Source organism: Suncus etruscus, chromosome 4 (genome assembly GCF_024139225.1).
Source record: "Suncus etruscus isolate mSunEtr1 chromosome 4, mSunEtr1.pri.cur, whole genome shotgun sequence".
Classification (NCBI taxonomy): Eukaryota; Metazoa; Chordata; class Mammalia; order Eulipotyphla; family Soricidae; genus Suncus; species Suncus etruscus.
In genome coordinates, this window is record NC_064851.1 from 6,718,390 (window position 1) to 6,737,064 (window position 18,675).

Below are 18,675 nucleotides of genomic sequence, written 5' to 3' on the forward strand. Positions count from 1 at the left end.
AGACAGATGTCTGTCCTGTCCTTCTGCCAGAAGGAGCAGCAGGGAGGGATAAAGTCTTGAGGGGGTAGTTACAAGGGACTAGGGGAGAGCAGACTGCTTGCTGTCTGCAGTCAGGGGCTCACCTCGTTTCACAAAGGGCAAAGCAGGGTGCTAAGATGCTCAGGAAGCAAATCTGAGGGGACCCAACTTAGAGGTGTCGCTGGGTCGACCCCTGAACCCCTCAGCCCCCTCCAGCCTTGCCCAGAGAGACCCAGAGCCGTGCCCGCCACTGACCCGTGCCTGAGGCAGGGAGGTGGGGTGCAGAGGCTGAGCTAATGACCCAGTTCAGAGAGGGGGCCAGGATGGGGGACAGCTCTGTTGATGGACCCCTGGGTCAGTGTCTTGGGGAGTGCCTGGGATGCTTCCTGAGTTTAGGGGTGACAGTCAATTTTGTCTATTGGGAGGGTCCTGAGCTTTATACTTGGTTTGGGACAGATCTAAGGACACTGCAGGCTCTGAGATCCGCCCCATCCATAAGTGGGTGGAAACGTGTGTGTGTGTGTGTTTGTGTGTGTGTGTGTGTGTGTGTGTGTGTATGCGTGCATACACATGTGCTGGGGAATCCTTGCTCTCCAGGGGTGCCAGGAGAGGCTGGTTTCATCAGCTGATAGAGGGAATGCAGAGCTGGATCATGTATGTGCAGTTGGACCAAGAGGTCCCTTCTCCACTTGGGACTTGCCTTGGGAGCCTGCCTGGAGGAGGAGAAGGAGGAGTTGGAGGAGGAGGAGGAAGAAGAAGAGGAGGAGGCTCTCTCTTCCCTTCAAGTCCGGAGGGGCTGAGAGGAAAAAAAAAAAAAGGCATGTTTGGAAGAGAAGCAGGAAGGCTGCTGGGCAGAGAAGTGACCTCTGGCGTCCTGCTTTTAGCTCAGTCCCTCATTCCTTCCAAGGCTGGGAACCCTGGGTGGCCACTCCTCTCTCGGGGTCGCCTCCCCAAACTCACCTCTCCTAAGCTTCTTCCCAGTGGGGACTCCCAAATCCAGAGGGAAAGGGCCCCCCCACTCCCCAGCTTGGGAAATCGGGGGTGGGGTGGCCAGTCATGGGGTCCCTCCCTCCTGGCTGTTGTACTCATGACGCAGCCCCCCTGCCTAGAGGAGAAGAGAGGAGAGGAGAGGAGAGGGTCGACCTTCTCCAGGCGGGTGACATCCTTGGATTTCCAAGGCGGTGGCTGCCAGACTGGGGGTGCTGCTGGGGGGGCTGCTCCTGGCCTGGGGGGGGGTGCGGGCGGGTCTGTCAGTCTGTCGCCCGCCGCCTCCCCCTTCCCGCAGCCCGCGCCTGCAGCTTCGCCCGAAGACATTTGGTGTCAGTAGAAGACGCTTCTGCCTCGCACGCGGGCGGCTCCGTGTCGCCGCCGCCGCACGTCCCCGCAGCACCGAGCCGGGCTCCACCGCAGACCCCGCGCCCAGCCCCAGCCAGCCCCGCCGGGGGAGCCAGCCGGGGGGTCGCGGCCGGCCCCCCACCTCCAGCCACTGGCCCGCCCGACCCCGCGCCCCGTGCGCCCCGCGCGCCTCCAACTCCGCGCGCCCCGCTAGAATCCCCAGCGCGCGCGCCATGGCACGGGCCCCGGTGCCCGCCGCCCGCCGCCCGCGGCCCCGAGCGCCCCAGCAGGGACTCAGCTAGCTGCTCCTGGGACCCCCTGGCGGGGTGGCTGGCTGGCTGGCCGGCGGGGGGCCGGGGGTCCCCCGCGATCTCCGGCCTCGGGGCGCGCGCGCGCATCGCCCCCGCGTCCGTCTCCAGCCTGCGCGACCCTCGCCGCCCGGCCGGCTGCTGGCCCAGGTAGGTTCGGGCAGGGAGGGTGAGGGCGAGGGCAGGAGGGCCTCGGGGTGCAGCCCGGTCCTTTCCCCTTCGATCCGCGCACAAGGGGAATGGGGGGGACCCCCCGCGTTGCCTCCTGGCCTTCCCCGGCTCCCCCGAGCGCCCCGGGCAGGTGCCCAAACTTTGACCGGCGCCTGCCTTGCCTTCCTTCTCTCTCCAAGGCCACCGAAGTTCTCTCGGTGCCAAGCCTAGGCAGCGCTGCAGAGGTTTTATTCAACAAGTCAGGGCTGTCCGAGGCGGTGGCAGCGGCTGGCAGGGGCCGCCTGGGCTGTCTGTCCGGCGGCCAGGCTGTCTGTCCTTTCTGTCTGTCCGTCTGTCCGGCCGCCGCAGGGCGCAGCGCGCCCGGAGCGCACGGGAGTCCAACCCCGGACCCGGCTTGGCTCTGCGTGGCCACGGAGGGGACAGGATGGGATGGGACGGGATGGGATATGGGGGAATCCCAGCCAGCCGGCGGCGTTGAACTTTCCTTCCCGAGGCCCCTGGGACTGGGCTGGAGCCCCCAGTCTTCCTGACCAGCACCCACCCTCCCCCTGGGAGCTCCCAAGGTCCCCAAGGCCTCGGGGCCTGGCTGCCAGGCCGGGTGGGATCCGAGTCTCCAGGGTAAGGGGGTGACAGGCAGCCCCTTTCAGCAGGTTGGGGCTGGTTATATAATGAGTGTTTATGATGATTGGATTTTAATTGTTTTCTGGGGCTCTGTGGGATGTGGAGGGGGCCCCCAGAGGCCTCGGCAGAGGTGGGGATCCCTGTGGGTGAGGGCTGGCTGCCTGGGGTAGGGGCTTGCGAAGCAGGGCCGGGCTCGGTTGAGGCATCCACTGATGCTGTTCTTCGTCGGAGACCTGGGGGGTGCTTTGGGGTGGGCAGGAGACACGCATGTGGGGTGGGGAGCCCTCTCCCACTCTTGTGTGTGTACGTGCGTGTACGTGGCGTGAGGGAGGCACAGCGTGTGGAGGCAGGGCTGCCCTGGGCGACTGGCAGTGGGGTCTGACCCCCGGGTAGGTCACATGAGCAGGGGTTACTCTCTCCTGGTTCCTCCCACTGGGGGTGCTCCCTTTACATATGCACCACCCAGAGATTTGGACCCAGCAGACCCGGGCTGAGCCCTCGTGTGGGTACTGGGTGAGAGTCTGGCCTTGCTCTGGGAGGGGGGGTCTGTGTCCTGGGGGGTCACCTTTGGGACCAGGTCTCTCCAAGACTGCAAGGATTTGCTTGGAACTCATTTTCATCCTCTGGACAAACTTTCTGCTCAACCTCAGCACTGGGGCCCAGTCCTGACCCCTTTGGCTGCCCCCAGCCCCTGCCATTCCCACTGGGCCGAGGGAGGGGACCCTGGGGTGATGGCACAGGATATACCTGACTGGGGGTTCAGGGGGAGGAAGGGAGAAGGGACCAGTGTCCGATGATGCTCTCAGTGGGGGCTCTGAGCATGGACCCTGCCCCACTCAGCCACCCTATGTCCTCTCTCCCCCTGGCTGCTCAGGCATCAAGGTGGGTGCCCATAGGGTCCTCTCTCCCGGCCCCTCTACCAGACCCCCTCATCTTGCACCCGGCCTCTCTTCACATGTGTCTGGGCCCCAATCACTGCTCCCATGCCCCCTGCCCTATGGGCCCTTCTCCAAATAGTGGTGGCTCTTCTGGGTTGCTTTCGGCTCTGGCCTCGGAAATGAGGCTGGGGGTCCTCTTCCCTCTCTGTGCTTCCCCCCTGCTTCTTTTCTTGCCCTGCCTCAGTTTGACCCCTTTCTTCCTCCTCCCCTCCTCCCTGGCTCTGCAGCGTCTTTGCCCTCCCCCCAACTACCCTCTCCCCCTCCAGCCCTGAGCCCCTCGAGACTCCGCCAGTGGCCTGGACTCGGGGCCTGGCCTGGCTGTGTCCTGTGTCCTGGGGCCCGGAGTGGCTGGTGGTGTTCTGGGATTGCAAGGGTGGGGGTCAGTGGGTGCAGGGAGCCCTGGTGCTGTGGGTGGCCATGTCTGACTCAGTGACGTGTGCCATCTGCAGTTGTGCCCGTCGGTCCGTGGCGTGGTGGCTTTTTGGGCCTTGTGAATCCTGCAGCCTCTCGGGGTCCTGGGGCTCAAGAGCAAGGAACCGGCTCAGAGAAGTCACATTCCCCCTTCTTGTGTTAACCAAAGCATCTACTACGCGCTCTGGTTTTGCCAGAGCCTGGCAGTGAGCAGAAGGGATGAGATGGATCCTAGGAGGGCCTGCCCCCCTGCCTGCCTTGTGCCCGAGGATGGGAGAGATGCACCATGTGCTGGTGGGGGTGTAGCTTGTGGGGGGCTTTGCAAGCATGGATGCTCGGGAGCAAGTAGGCAGTGCCAGGCCTGTGCCATTCACAGGCCGGCCTGGCTGGTACATTGAAGAAACATATCCGGGTCTTTCCTTTCTTTTATTGGTTTTGTTTTTGGGCCACACCTGGCAGCATTCAGGAGTTTCTCCTGGTTTTGCACTCAGAAATCACTCCTAGCAGGTTTAGGGGACCATTTGGGATGCAGGGGATCGAACCCAGGTCAACCTTGTGCAAGGTTTGCCTTCCCCACTGTGCTATTGCTCCACTCCAGCTGGTCCACATCTGATCCCTGAGAGGTTGAGGGCCACATTCACACAGGGGGTTCTGATCTCAGGGGTCTTGTCCAGGATGAATGAGCCCTAAATTGGTCACAGGGCTGAGGCACTTAGATCTCGGGGACATCTGTGTCCTGTCCTGTGCACTCAGCATCTATTGTTCCACTTTGCAGAGTTTATTTTTTATTTGGGGGGAGAGGTTTTTGGGGCCACACTTGGCGGTACATTATACTTTCGGCTCTGCATTCAAGGATCACTCTTGGAAGGGGTTGGGGGACCATCTTGGGGGTACCAGGGACCGAACTAGGAGTTGTTAGCCCTGTGCAACTGCAAGCAAGCACCCTGCCCACTGTACTCTCTCTCTAGCCCCGACCTTCCAGGGTTTAGCAGAGCTGAGCTGGGCACTTCTAGAGATGCTGTGTTTTACCCACTGATTCCCAAATCTCTTTCCCCATTTGCTTGTCCTTGTCCCAGGTGGAGAGGGAATCATGCTTGCAACTTGTGTGAGACAGAAAGAAGCTGGTGAGGAGAGAGGCAGGGAGGGGACAGCTGGGACTGGACCCCACACCCTGGACTCTGGACCCAGTTCTCTTTGTGCCCTGCTTTCAGATATCAGGTCCACCTCACTCTGTTGGCCCAGGGAAGACTCAGCCCTAATTCTTGGCCAGTGAGCAAAGAAGGATCAGCAGAAACTCCTGCAGGGGAAGGTTCTAGCATCGAACTGGGTGGAGGAGCAGCCCTACTAGAGGGGGGCATGTGTCCCCAGGGTGGGCCCCAAAAACCAGTGACTATCTCAGGCATAGGGACAGGGATGGAGGAGGTCAGTGGGGACATTGGATTGCAACTTCCAGAAGATTTGCTCCCAGACCCAAACTCCGGCTTTTGGACTTCAGTAGTTACTTTTGTTTTGTTTTGTTTTGTTTTTGGGCCATACCCTGTGATGCTCAGGGGTTACTCCTGGCTATGTGCTCAGAAATCACCCCAGGCTTTGGGGGACCATATGGGACACAGGGGGATCGAACCGCTGTCCTGGGTCAGCTGCGTGCAAGGCAAACACCCTACTGCTGAACCATCGCTCCAGCTCCAGTACTTCAGTAGTTCTTGAACTTGGACAATTCCTGGAGCTCGCTGTGCCTCAGTTTCCCCCGTTGTAGAAGCGAGCCCTGACCTCGAAGCACTGGGCAGGAATGAGGTCCCTGGTCCATCCCAGCATGCTGGACATCAGGGAGGGGTGTTGATCCCAGCTGGAGATGAGGGTAAAATGGGGGGCGGGGGCCGTGGTGGGAACGGCACCCAGGAGACTGCAGACCTTGGGCCAGATCTTGAGCTTTCATTTCAGCCTGGATCTGGTCACAAAGCTGGGAGGGAGATCCCGAGGGTCTGGGAGCCCCCTATGCCTTCTTACTCATGCTTCGGTGCTCCCCAGCTGTTTCAAAGAATCCCCCCATACCCCGACTACCATCTTGCTGAATCGGGGTGAATCAGGGTCAGCAGCCTGGGCCAGCTTGGGGAGGAGTAGAGCTGGTTCCTGGGTGTGCAGGGGCCCAAGGAGCAGCCGATCTGGGAGCTTCCCCCCACCCCCTCCCCAGGAATGGCGCAGGGCACCGGTGAAGGGCGCAGGGCAGACGCATCACGAAGTTTGGGGTGGGCCGGCTGTCACCACGGATCTGCGGGGCTCTGATGCGGAAGAGAGCAGGCAGGGTTCTGGGGCTGAGGAGGTCTGCTGGAAGGTTCTAGAAACAGGCTTCCTGCCGCTGCACTAACACTTGTCTAAAGGCAACCAGATGCAGCGGTGTGTGTGTGTGTGTGTGTGTGTGTGTGTGTGTGTGTGTGTAAATGAGTATGGATCTGTGTGGGTGAACATGTGTGAATGTGAGCAATGAATGAACACTCACACTGTGTGAGTGTGAGTGCTGTGACAGTTGGGGGGCTCTGTCAGGAAAATGTGTGTCTGTCAGCAGGTGTTGTATTGTGTGTGTCTGACTGTGAGGGTGGGGATAAATTGGGTCACTTTGGGTTGTTTTGTTCTTTTTTTTTTTTTAAATGGGTTTTGAGTCAAGTCTGGTCATGCTCAGAGTTTACTCCTGGCTCTGTGCTCAGGGAGCACTCCTGGCGGTACAGGAGACCATATGGAGGATCTGAGACTTCACTTAGTTGGTCTCATGCAAGGCCAGCGCCCTCCCCACTGTGCTTTCACTCCCACTGCACAGCTCCATCTTTTTTGTTTTTGTTTTTGTTTTTGTTTTTGGGCCACACCTGGCGGTGCTCAGGGGTTACTCCTGGCTGTCTGCTCAGAAATAGCTCCTGGCAGGCACGAGGGACCATATGGGTCACACCGGGATTCGAACCGACCACCTTTGGTCTTGGATAGGCTGCTTGCAAGCCAAATGCCGCTGTGCTATCTCTCCGGGCCCACAGCTCCATCTTTTTGCATCTGCCCCCACGAAGTGCCAGAGGCCCCAGTGGGAGACCCTGTGGTATTACCCAGGACTCCTGTGGCCCTGGTAGGAGTGGGATGCTTCGGGTCTCGTGACTCACCCCCATTCATGGTCCCAGCAGCCCTGCTGGGGCATGGCTGAGCCGAGTTGGGCGCGGAGTGGAGTGGGGCCCAGCACCTGAGCTGACACCACTGTGGGGTGGTGGTGGTGCCACCATTTCTGTGGTCAGTCTGGGCCTCTGGACTTCTGGATGGTTCTGCAATGTTCTGGGTTGGAGATTCCAGGGTTCTAATATTCCTGGGTGACTCTGTTGCTTTTTTCTTCTAGCAGTGACATTTGCTGGTGTTTCGTTGAAAAAGAGATGAAAAAAATGCACTCGTCTCCTGTGAAAACACACACACACACACACACACACACACACACACACAGATTCACAATACGTGATCCACAGGACACACATCTTACATATCGCAAACTCATACTCACACGTGCCTCACGAACCGGAACACACTCGCACACCTCACATGACACACACACACAGCACACGGACTTCATATACCCACACATCCCACACGTACTGCACACATCTCACACAACTCCTTGAGTCCACACCACAGTGACCTCATGCATATGGCACCCCTCCACTCACACACGTCACATCCCACACATATTCTCACGGCATAGCCCGTACACATCTCATGTACATTCACACATCTACACTGCACTCACTCACACGCCATAGACACCATATACAGATTTATACACACATACACCACAGTCCCTGCACCCGCGCACATCTAGCATACATCCCTCGGATGGGACGCACCAGCACACACAAACTCACAACTCCATACACACCCATCTGGTGGGCTTCACCAGGACTCTTAGCTCTGCAGACAAGGGGTCTCCCCACTCCCTATCTGAGGCTGATGGGGAGCCATGGGAGAGTCTGGAGGCAGCTTCCCCCCAGACTGGGGAGACCCCAACTCCCACCCGGCCAGGCCAGCAGGGTGCTGCTGACTTCCTGGTGGGCTCATGGAGATCCTGAGACCAGGACACATCTCATTGTTCTGGTGGTGCCTGGGTGAAGGGTTCATCCCAGGAATGGGGACATAGACTGGGACCCTACACATTTGGGTGACTTCAAGCATTGCTGACTCCTTGTCATGCCTTCGCCACCAAATCGTAACATGCTTGGACTGTGTATCATGGGATTGGGTGAGGATGAAGGCCACGAAGCCCAGAAGGTCCTTCTCGGTAGAGCTACTGTAGTGCTGAGCTGGGGTGCTCATGGGTTGTGGAGGTGAAGGAGGTGCTGGTGACGGAGGTGAGAATGAAGGTCATGAGGATATGGGGGTGAGAGGGATGGAGATGGGTGTGATGGAGATCATGGGGATGATGGGGTGATGGAGGTGATGAAAATGAAGGTCATAGAGTTGATGGAGGTTAGATCGATAGAGATAGGGGTTGATGGAGATGATGGAGCCATTGGGGTAATGGAGGTCATGGAGGTGATGGAAGTAATGGTGATGGAGGTGATGGAGTCATTGGGGGGGATGGAGATGATGGTGATGGAGGTGATGAAAATGAAGGTCATTGGGGTGATAAATGTGAGAGCAATGGAGATAGACATCGATGGAGATGATGCGGGTCATGGGGGTGATAGAGATGATGGAGGTCATGAGGGTGATGGGGTATAGAAATGGAAGTGATGGAGATGATGGAGGTGAGAGTGATGGAGATGATGGAATCATGGGGTGATGGGTGATGGAAGTCATGGAGGTGATGGAAATGATGGTGATGAAGGCCATAAAAATGGCGGTCATGGGGGTATGGAGGTGAGAGTGATTGAGATGGAGGTTGATGGAGGTCATGAGGGTGGTGGAGATGATAGTCATGGAGATGCTGGAGTCATGGGATGATGGGTGATGGAGGTCATGGGGATGATGGAGATGATGATGATGGAGGTGATGAAAATGAAGGTCATGGAATTGATGGAGGTGAGATCGATAGAGATCGGGGTTGATGGAGATGATGGAGCCATTGGGGTGATGGAGGTCATGGGTGTGATGGAAGTAATGGTGATGGAGGTGATGGAGTCATGGGGGTGAGAGAAATGATGGTGATGGAGGTGATGAAAACGAAGGTCATGGAGTTGATGGAGGTGAGATCGATAGAGATCGGGGTTGATGGAGATGATGGAGCCATTGGGGGTGATGGAAGTAATGGTGGTGGAGATGATGAAAATGGAGGTCATGGGGATGATGGGGATGATGGAGGTGATAGTGATGGAGATGCTGGAGTCATGGGATGATGGGTGATGGAGGTCATGGGGGTGATGGAGATGATGATGATGATGGAGGTGATGAAAATGAAGGTCATGAGTTGATGGAGGTGAGATCAATAGAGATAGGGGTTGATGGAGATGATGGAGCCATTGGGATTATGGAGGTCATGGGGGTGATGGAAGTAATGGTGATGAAGGTGATGGAGTCATGGGGGTGAGGGAAATGATGGTGATGGAGGTGATGAAAATGAAGGTCCTGGGGTTGATGGAGGTGAGATCGATAGAGATCGGGGTTGATGGAGATGATGGAGCCATTGGGGGTGATGGAGGTCATGGAGGTGATGGAAGTAATGGTGATGAAGATGATAGAAATGGAGGTCATGGGGATGATGGAATTGAAAGAGATGGAGATGAAAATGATGGAGATGATGGAGTCATGGGTGATGGGTAATGGAGGTCATGGGGGTGATGGAAGTGATAGTGGCGGGGTGATGGAGGTGAGAGTGACTGAGGTTGATGGAGGTCATGGGGGTTATGGAGATGCTAGAGGTCATGGGGTGATGGGGGTTGGGAGGGAATGGCAGCATGGGGGTGATGGAGATGGAAGCGATGAGATCATGGGGGTCGCAGGAGTGATGGAGATGGTGATACATTGGTTTTGGTGGGAATAGTGAGAATAGTGATGGTTTTGCTGGTGATGGAGGCAAAGGGAAGACGGAGGTTTTATCTAGATGGTGGTGATGGTGGACGTGATGCTCTGGGTGGTGAAGATAATGGGTGGGGACAAGGGGATGACAGTCCCTCAGCTGACCCCTGAGGGTCACCCATTCATGCTCAGGCACCTTTCTGTGGGTTCTTGAGCCTTGCACACCCACACCCCCTGGGATCTGCTGTGAGGCTGGCCAAGGTGGGAGAGGTCCCAGTGTGGGCTGTGCCATGTTGCCTACACACAGGCTGCCCGGGGCCTTCGGTCCCGCATCATTGCACCCCTTCCCGAATACACACAGGGGGACACTCAGGGTTCAGGGGCCTTGAGTTTGAACTCATCACTGCTGGCACCTAACATGAGCCCCTTGTGGGACGGGGCTCAGATCCAGCGTCCGAGAGCTCCAATGACTGGTGGGGACAGGAGCTGGGCTGCGGCGTGGGAAGAGGCCACTGGGGGCTGGTGGACGCAGGGAGCAGGTCTGAGGGAGGAGGCTGGTAAACACTGAGAGCAGTTGAGGAGAGGAGGCTGGTGGGCAATAGGAGCAGGTCAGATGGCAGAGGCTGGTGGGCATTGGGAGCAGGTCAGAGGGAGGAGGCTGGTGGGTGTTGGGAGCAGGTCAGAGGCATGGTGGTGGTGGTCAGGGTCTTTCAGTGACATAGTAATAGGGGTGTGAGGTCAGAGCATTACACAAAAGCTTTAAACAACTTTAAACAGCACTGCGGGACAGAAGGCAAACAAATGACTGTGCAGTTGTGCCAGGACACTGGCATGCTCGATGGTATACTGGGCCACCTGCTTGCATTGGGAACCTACCCCTTGCTCCACCTCTCCTGACCCTCTCAGGGCAAGTGAGGGCTCTCCAGGGTCTCGTGAGCCTGCCCTGAGCTCTAGCGCTATTCCACACGACTCCACCCTTGCAGCTGCATGTCGGTTGCTGTTTTATCCTCACCAGTTCCCTGTCCGCATTTCACCGGGCACTGCCTCCCGGTGTCTTCTCGTGCCTGCCTTCCTCCCAGTCATACTCACTTCTAGCATTTACACTCCATTCCTTCACCAAGAGTCCCGAAGCAGCATGCATGTTCCAGGCACTGTTCTAGGTGCCGGGGCACACGGCAGAGAAGGAAGCGGGCCAGAGTCCCCCTCGGCATGAGATGAGAGAGACAGATGCTAGATTATAAAGATATAAATACCTCCACGATGGGGTTTGACGTGATCAGAGCTATGGAAACCCAGGGGAGGGGGGTGGGCAGAGCCGGCACGTAGTAGCGACTCAGGCAATATTTACTGGGCGGATGATGGGGACCTGCGGGGCAGGGGAGATGGCGGAGGGTGAGCTGGGTGGTGGTGGGTGGAAGCAGATGAGCACATCTGGCCTGGGGCAGCCCGCTGGCACCTTTGGATCTGTCTGGCAACATGGAGGAGAGACGGTGGCTGGCATGGGGGGGGTCCCCAAGGGGTTGGCACTTTGCAAACAGTCCAGAGGCGACCCCAGGGAACGTGCTTTTCTGCCCAGTGTCGGGCACGTGGCTGGCCGAGGTGCCCGGGCGCTTATGTAAGGCCCGTGGCGGCTTGGCTGGCAGGAGAGCGAAGCCCAGAGCGCAGGGGGAGCGGGGAGGCTCAGAACCAGCCAACTCCTGCCTGTGCCCCCGGGAGCCAGAGAAACGTCCAGACAGATCAGCTTGGGCGGGCGGCGTGGCTGACAGCTTTGGCAGCTGCAGGCTGCAGCTGGGCTGACGCCAGGGAACCGGGTCTCCTCGACAGCTCCCAGGGTTCTGGGGCCCCCGGGACCCCGGTAGACAAGAATTCATTCGAAGGCGGGAAGGAAACCCCTTTGGGTCAGCGAGGTCAGCAAGGACAGGGAATGAACTTGAGAATGAACTTGAACAAAGTGGCTTCTTTGTCCTTCCTTGGTGGTTCCTGGAGCCACGGTGGGAACCTTTCTGAGTGTGGACAGTCAGTAGGTGGGTGCTGGGGGCAGGCTTTCACAAACCTGCTACTCCTTCCTGCTCCCTGACTGTATGACCTGGGCACCCCGCTTCCTTCTCGGGGAATCAGGCAGAGTTGCCTTTCTGGGTGCTGGTCAGGCCCAGCCCAACCCCAAGACTGGGTAGAAGAAGCCTGAGCTGGTGGTAGGACCAGCTCCCTGGTTTGGAGGTGCCAGGGGAAAATGGGGGGGGGGGTCCCCAGATCCAAGAAACATCAGTCTGATTATAGAAGTCACGCAGCAATGTGGCCAGGAACTGAGTTCTGTCTCTGCTCTCACCCGGCTGTTGTGTCTGTTCCATTCCTCAGCCTCAGTTTCTCCAGTTGGCAAAGCAAAGAGATTGGTACATCTTTGGTCTTTGGTGGGCTCAGCTATAGCCCGCCAGCTTGGGTGTCTCCTTCTCAGAGAAGTCCTCCTTGATTCCTCCCAGCATGCACCGCCTCTTCCTACAATTTCCGCCACACCCTCCTTTCCTCAAGGCAATCATCCTGGCAATCATCAGGCTTTTGCCACTTTCTTTTTCTTCTGGAAATTTTCCCCTCACATGCTTAAGTTAAAAATGTTGGGGAGAGGGGATTTGGGATCACATCCGGTGATGTTCCCGGGAGCACTCCCAATTTAGAGTTTGAGAGCTTAATCCTCAGGGGACTTTGTGGTGCTGTTGTGGGACACCCAGACTCCTGTGTGCCAAGTCTGTGCTCAGATCACTCTTGGGCAGGGGTCCTCAAACTTTTTAAACAGGGGTCCAGTTCACTGTCTGTCAGACCATTGGAGGGTCTGACTATAGTAAAAACAAAACTTATGAACGAATTCTTATGCACACTGCATAGATCTTATTTTGCAATGAAGAAACAAAACAGATACAAATACAATATGTGGCCCACAGGCCATAGTTTGAGGACCACTGCTCTTGGGGTTCCCTTCATCGAAGAGCAGAGGAGTCTCTGACTTAGGGACCATTCAGGGCATAAACGGATAATTCGGGTACTGGAGAACTCAACATAACCCAACCAGGGGCGGGAGCAATAGCACAGCGGTAGGACATTTGCCTTGCATGTGGCCCACCTGGGATAAGCCCAGGTTCGATTCCCGACATCCCATATCCTGACATCCCATAGCCTGCCAGGAGCAATTTCTGAGCACAGAGCCAGGAGAAACCCTTGAGCACCGCTGGGTGTGGCCCAAAAACAAAACCAAAAAACAATAAAACCACAACCCAACCAGGTAACTCACAGTACAACTATAGAACTCATGGCCCAACCAGACTACGCATGGTACAATCCAACTGGATAACTCTTGGTGCAACCAAATAACTCATGGTTATTTGGCACATGGTTATTTATCACGGCACAGCCAGATAACTGGGGCACAGCTGTGCTCTGAGAACAGTGCTCCTTCCCAGCTTTGCATCTGGGACTGGCCCCTCCCCCTGCCCTGAAGAGAATCCTGCTCTTCCTCCTGCTCTTGGTCTGGGCTTGTGCAGGGTTGGGGGTCTGGGCTGGGGCAGAGGTGCCAGACCTGTACCCACGTGCCCCCTCCTTGTCTCCCCAGGGTCCCCGCTGGCTGCTGACATGGACGAATGCCCCTCGCTGCCCTCCATTGCGGCGCCCGAGGCCGAGCCCGGGGTCACAGAGCAACCAGGGCCCCGGAGTCCCCCTCCGTCCCCACCAGGCCTCGAGGTGCCCCTGGATGGAGCCAACCCGGACCCCGACATCCCTCACCCAGACCTGGCACCCGTGGCCTTCTTCTGCTTGCGCCAGACCACCAGCCCCCGGAACTGGTGCATCAAGATGGTCTGTAACCCATATCCTTGGCCCCATGGGGCTGGTCTGGACTGGGGTTGGGGGGACTGCTCCTGGAGGAGCCTGAGGCCTAGGTGGAGGCTGCAGGGTGCAGTGGTGAGCAAGCTAAGGGTCTGGGGGTGGTTGTGGCGCAGAGGCACTGAGGAAGATGGGTGGAACGTTCTGGAGTGGCTGGTGGGTTTTTTTGTGGAGGGCCCAAGGCCAGAGTGAGGTCTGACCTGGCTGCTGCCTGGCTGACACTGATGAAAGCCGTGATGGGGGAGCCCGGCCACACACTCCAGCCTGTCCTCACTGTGTCTCTCCTGAAGCAGCAGTTTTGCCCCTGTCTGTGCCGCCAGTGCGAATCTAGTCAGCTCGTGTGTTGGCGGGACCTTTCTCTGCTCCCTGGAGGAGAGCCCAGTGTCCCCCCGCTAGGCCCCAGGCCTGTGTATTCATGACCAACCTCACATCTAATGGCTTATGGTTTAGCTCCCCAGCCTCAGCCCTGCCCCAGCTCTCCTAGACCCACCCCTGTCATAGTTCTCCTAGACCAGTGCTTCTCAATTATTTTCTGTCATGCCCCCCTAGGAAGAAGAAAACATTTTTTGCACCCTCCACGACTGTAAATAGTATCTTTATTAAAAAAAACTTTAACCCGCAAAACAAAAATATATAAACTAATTTGAGCTGATTTTTTAATCGGAGGTGATGTCTGGATGAGTGGCTTCAATGAGCACGTTTTGCAATGCATAGCTTTTCGAAGCAGGGTTTGAAGCAGGACACAGCAACTCTCAGCTCCAGAGACATACAGAGACATAAACACAGGGCTTAGCTTGTTTTGACAGTGTTTGCCGAGGTCAAACGCGCCCCCCTTTTATGGAGCTCCCCCAGATTCACCCCTGTCCAAGCTCTCCCAGTTTCACCCCTTCCCAGTTCCCGTAGACTCACCCCTGCCCCAGCTTTCTCAATCTCCCTCCAGCTCTCCCAGCCTCACCTCTGCCCCAGCTCTCTAGTCTCAGTCCTGCCCTGGGCCAGCATGCAGAATCCACGCATGGAAAGGGTTGATGAGGCTGAATTCTAACTCTCTGTCAGAGGCCCCAGTTCCAGTCAGCTGGAGGCCCCTTGTCTGTAGGGTAGCCCACAGGGCAGGGGTGGTGGAGGAGGACCCAGAGGATTGGAAGGGGACAGTTCCCTATTGGCCTCCCAAAGGTCTCATGGACCGAGAGGCCCCAATTCCCTAGAGTAGTGACACCCATTGGGGTGTCTCACTAGGGACCTAACCGAAACACTTAGTTTCTGGGGCTCAAACTGTCCGGCTCCGAGTTCCCCAGAGGTTCGGTCCATGGAGATGCCTCTTAAAGTGTCACCATGATGCAGTTTAGGGATGTCACAATGGTATAGCTTGGGGCTCCATGGTGGAGCAGTTTGGGGGTACCTATGGTGATGTGGTTTGGGGTGCTGCAGAGGTACCATTTGGGGGTGCAGTAATGGTACAGTTGGGTGCTCATGCCCCTGAGCCCACACCCATGGAAGCAACATGGTGGGACATGCTATTCCGTGGCCTTGAGCCCAGTGGCTGTTGTCTCAGGAGCTCTGAGGCAGAAACTTGATCTTGGGGTGACCAGCTGGGCTTGTGGCAGTATCTTTGGTTTGTTTGTTATTGCTTGTTTTGGGGCCACACCTAGTGGCATTCAGGGGTTCCTCCTGACTCTGTGCTCAGAAATAGCTCCTGGCAGGCTTGGAGGACCATATGGGACGCCGGGATTTGAACCGGGGTTTGTCCGGGGTTGGTGATGCCTGCAAGGCTACTATCACTGTGCTATTGCTCTGGTCTCTTGTGGTCGCCTCTTTGGAAGCCAAGAACACTGGGGTCTTCCCTGGCCGTAAACCTGCCCTTGGCCACCCCTCATTGGGAGTTTTGGGGGCTGTGCCTAATTCACTAACTCCAGCATTTGGTGGGGACTCTGTTCTGGGGTCTGGGCAGTCTTGCAAGTTGCAGGATGTGGGGCATTTCAGGTCCCTAAATGTCAGTGGCCATATCTACTTCACCTGGGGTTCTGCTCCATATCTTGACCCCACGGAGGCCTGGAAGATCAAAATCTCTCGGCACTGCAGACCCCCCAGCACTGCTTGGCCCCCAGCACTGCATGGCCTCCCAGTACTGCACAATCCCCCAATACTGCATGGCCCCCCAGTAATAAAAAACCCGCTAACACCACACAGTCTCAACACTGCATAGCACCCCAGCACTGCACAATTCCCTAGCTCTGCATGCTCCCCCCAGCATCTTTAGGTATGGCTCCTAACACAAAACAATCAGGAAGCCATAGACCCCCAAGATCCCACAGGGATAACCCATGAGGGCATCAGGGCCCAGGCGGGTGGTGGGCGTGCTCAGAGCTGGCCCCTCTCTGGAGCCGAGTGCCTCGGTCCGTGGCCTGGGGGTCTGGCCCTTTGCCAGCCGCTCTTTGAAGCGTCCCTGACTCAGCGTCTCTTCCTTCCCGCCCAGAGCGAGGCCCTGAGTCACCCACCGCCTGACTCAGCTAGGCCAGCAGAGCCAGGGACCCTTGCTGAAGCCGAGAGCGAGTGGGAAGGACCCGATCGCCCAAATGCCAGCCCTGCTCCCTGCCCATCCTGGGCCTGCTGCCGCATGTGAGGTCAGCTGGGGCTTCTGCTAGGTGGTGTCTGGGCTGAGATATCTCGAACAACAGTGCTCTGTGGTCAGGAGGAGGCCCAGGTGCCTGTCGCTCATGGAAAGTGCTGGAAGCTTGCCCCAGACTGAAGGGCGCTGACACTGAGTAATCTCAGGCCGCTTTCTCAGCCTCTCTGAGCCCCGTTTACACCCTGCCGAATGGACTGGTGATACCCCCATTCTCAGGACTGCCCTAAAGCCTAAAGTAGTACCTAAAGCGCGTGCAGGGCCTGGAAAAACTACACAGGAACTCAGAGCACCTGCCCTGCAAGCATGTGGCTGTGAGTTGGAATCCTAGGCTTCCCATATATGTCTGGCCCAACAGAGGCAGATCTGTCCTTGAGAAATTCCCCAGGTGAGGTGCAGTGGGGATTTTTGGCTGTATCAACACAGCCAGGTGTGCAAGGATTACAAAAGAAGGGGTTACCGTCTCCTCTGGGACTCCACAATTATAGAGAAGCGTGTGTGCCACGACCAGGAAGTTTGACCCTTGGCAAGCTTTGCAACCGTCTCTCAGCTGCCTTGGCCAAGAGCAGGAGCCTGGGACTGGGAAGGTGGCACTAGAGGTAAGGTGTCTGCCTTGCAAACGCTAGCCAAGGAAGGACTGCGGTTCGATCCCCCGGCGTCCCATATGGTCCCCCCAAGCCAGGGGCAATTTCTGAGCACATAGCCAGGAGTAACCCCTGAGTGTCAAATGGGTGGCCCAACCCCCCTCCCAAAAAAAAAAGAGCAGGAGCCTTGGAGAGCAGGCATGTGAAACTCTGCAGCTAAGGGAATGGCAGCCTTGAGCATGGTGGCCTGATGTGTGATTGAGACAGGACCCCTGATCATAGCAGTGTTAAAAACAATGAGAGGATGTGGAGGAAGGATGAAGAAAAATAAAAGTGAAAACCAACATGTGTGGGCACATGGATCCTTGGAGGCTAGAAATAAGCCCCATGTATGCTTATAAGCCTGTGGCAAAGGCCAGCGGGCCCCTTAAGTGGGCTTAGAGGAATGTTTCTTTTCCTCTTCTCTTCTCTTCTTTTCTTTTTTGTTTTGTTTTTGGGTAACACCAGCAGTGCTCAGGGATTCCTCCTGGCTCTACGCTCAGAAATCATTCCTGGCAGGCTCAGGGACCATATGGAATGCTGGGATTCGAACCACTGTCCTTCTGCGTGAAAGGCAAACACCCTACCTCCATGCTATCTCTCCGGTTCTGTTGCCAGTTTCTGTTGCCAGTGGCAGTATTGGCAGCTTCACTCTCACCAGTGCAGACATTACAAATCCATCACCGCATCCTCCTGCACTCCCTCCCCCCCAGCAGCCTGACTAATCAATTGGAACCTTAATTTTCACCCTAGATTAGGTTTTGAGAGCCTGAGGTGCGGAACCACTGTTTGAGAAGAATTGGCTGCTGTTGCCTGGTTTTCCCCTCCCAGGCTCCTTTGGGTGTTAGATTTTTCCTCTCCGCAAAGAGGCAATGAATGAGGCAGAGAGCAGATTCCTACAAGCCTTTCAGCCTTGTGTCCTACACAAGGGATGTGCTCTGGTGTCACTCTGATTGTTCATTCCTTTTAACCCATCATCCCCTTCTTTGGGGGCAGCTGCTCTTCTAGCCCCCCACTGAAGAAAAGAGGCTCAGAGAAGTGGATCCCTTTTCTCTGCTTGCCCAGCACATGCGTTAGAGGTGGAGAGAGTTCAGGTTGTCTGACTTCCCATCTCTGTTTATTTTTTCACCTACATTGCTCTGTTTTTTGCTTGTTTGGTTTGGTTTTTGGACCACAGTTGTCAGTGCTCTGGGCTAACTTCTGGCTCTGTGCTCAGAATCATTCCTGGCAGTCTCTGGTGACCATATGGGATGCCGGGAATCAAACCCGGGTCGCTGCTGCATGCTAGGTCAGTCTTCTCCCCACTGTGCTATGGCTCTGGTCCCAGTGAGACTGATCTTGCAGTTCCTGGTGGCCCAGGTGAGGCTCTTGGGTTCAACGTCGACACAGGGGGCCATACTCTGTCCAGGGCTTCAGGGCCATCTGGAGCTGGCCTGGGGGGGACTTGTGACCCCCTCCTTCCATGCTCTGCGCTGCCTCCCCCGAGCTAGCCTTAGTGGAGCCAGCGGAACCAGCCGAGCGTGATAGAGCCAGTGGGCTGTGAAGGCTCCTCTGCGGTGGTGTGGGGGCAAAGCCTGGGTGGGGGAGGCTGGGAGGGTGGAGCCTGGGACCAGGAAGGTGCAGCCTGGGGGCCTGGGTGGGTGGGGGCACAGTCTTGGCAGGCGGAAATTGGGGAAGTGTTGGGGGGTGGCTGGAGGTCCTGGGGGTGTCCATCCAGCCTGATATGGAGACAGGACCAAGATTGGGTCTCTCCTCACCCTTCTGAGAAGCATATTTGGGGCTGGGGAGTC

The 18,675-nt window shown here is 56.9% G+C and overlaps 1 protein-coding gene across 1 annotated transcript in view; it reads left to right on the forward strand.

Moving 5' to 3' along the window:
• Positions 1 to 1,656: 1,656 nt before the first annotated feature.
• Positions 1,657 to 18,675, forward strand: part of CACNA1I (calcium voltage-gated channel subunit alpha1 I) — an 81,068-nt gene continuing 64,049 nt past the window's right edge. Inside the window, 2 exon segments of the mRNA XM_049771751.1 lie at positions 1,657 to 1,811; positions 13,374 to 13,627. Of these exon segments, the coding sequence (XP_049627708.1) occupies positions 13,394 to 13,627 (234 nt within the window). The 5' untranslated portion in view covers positions 1,657 to 1,811; positions 13,374 to 13,393.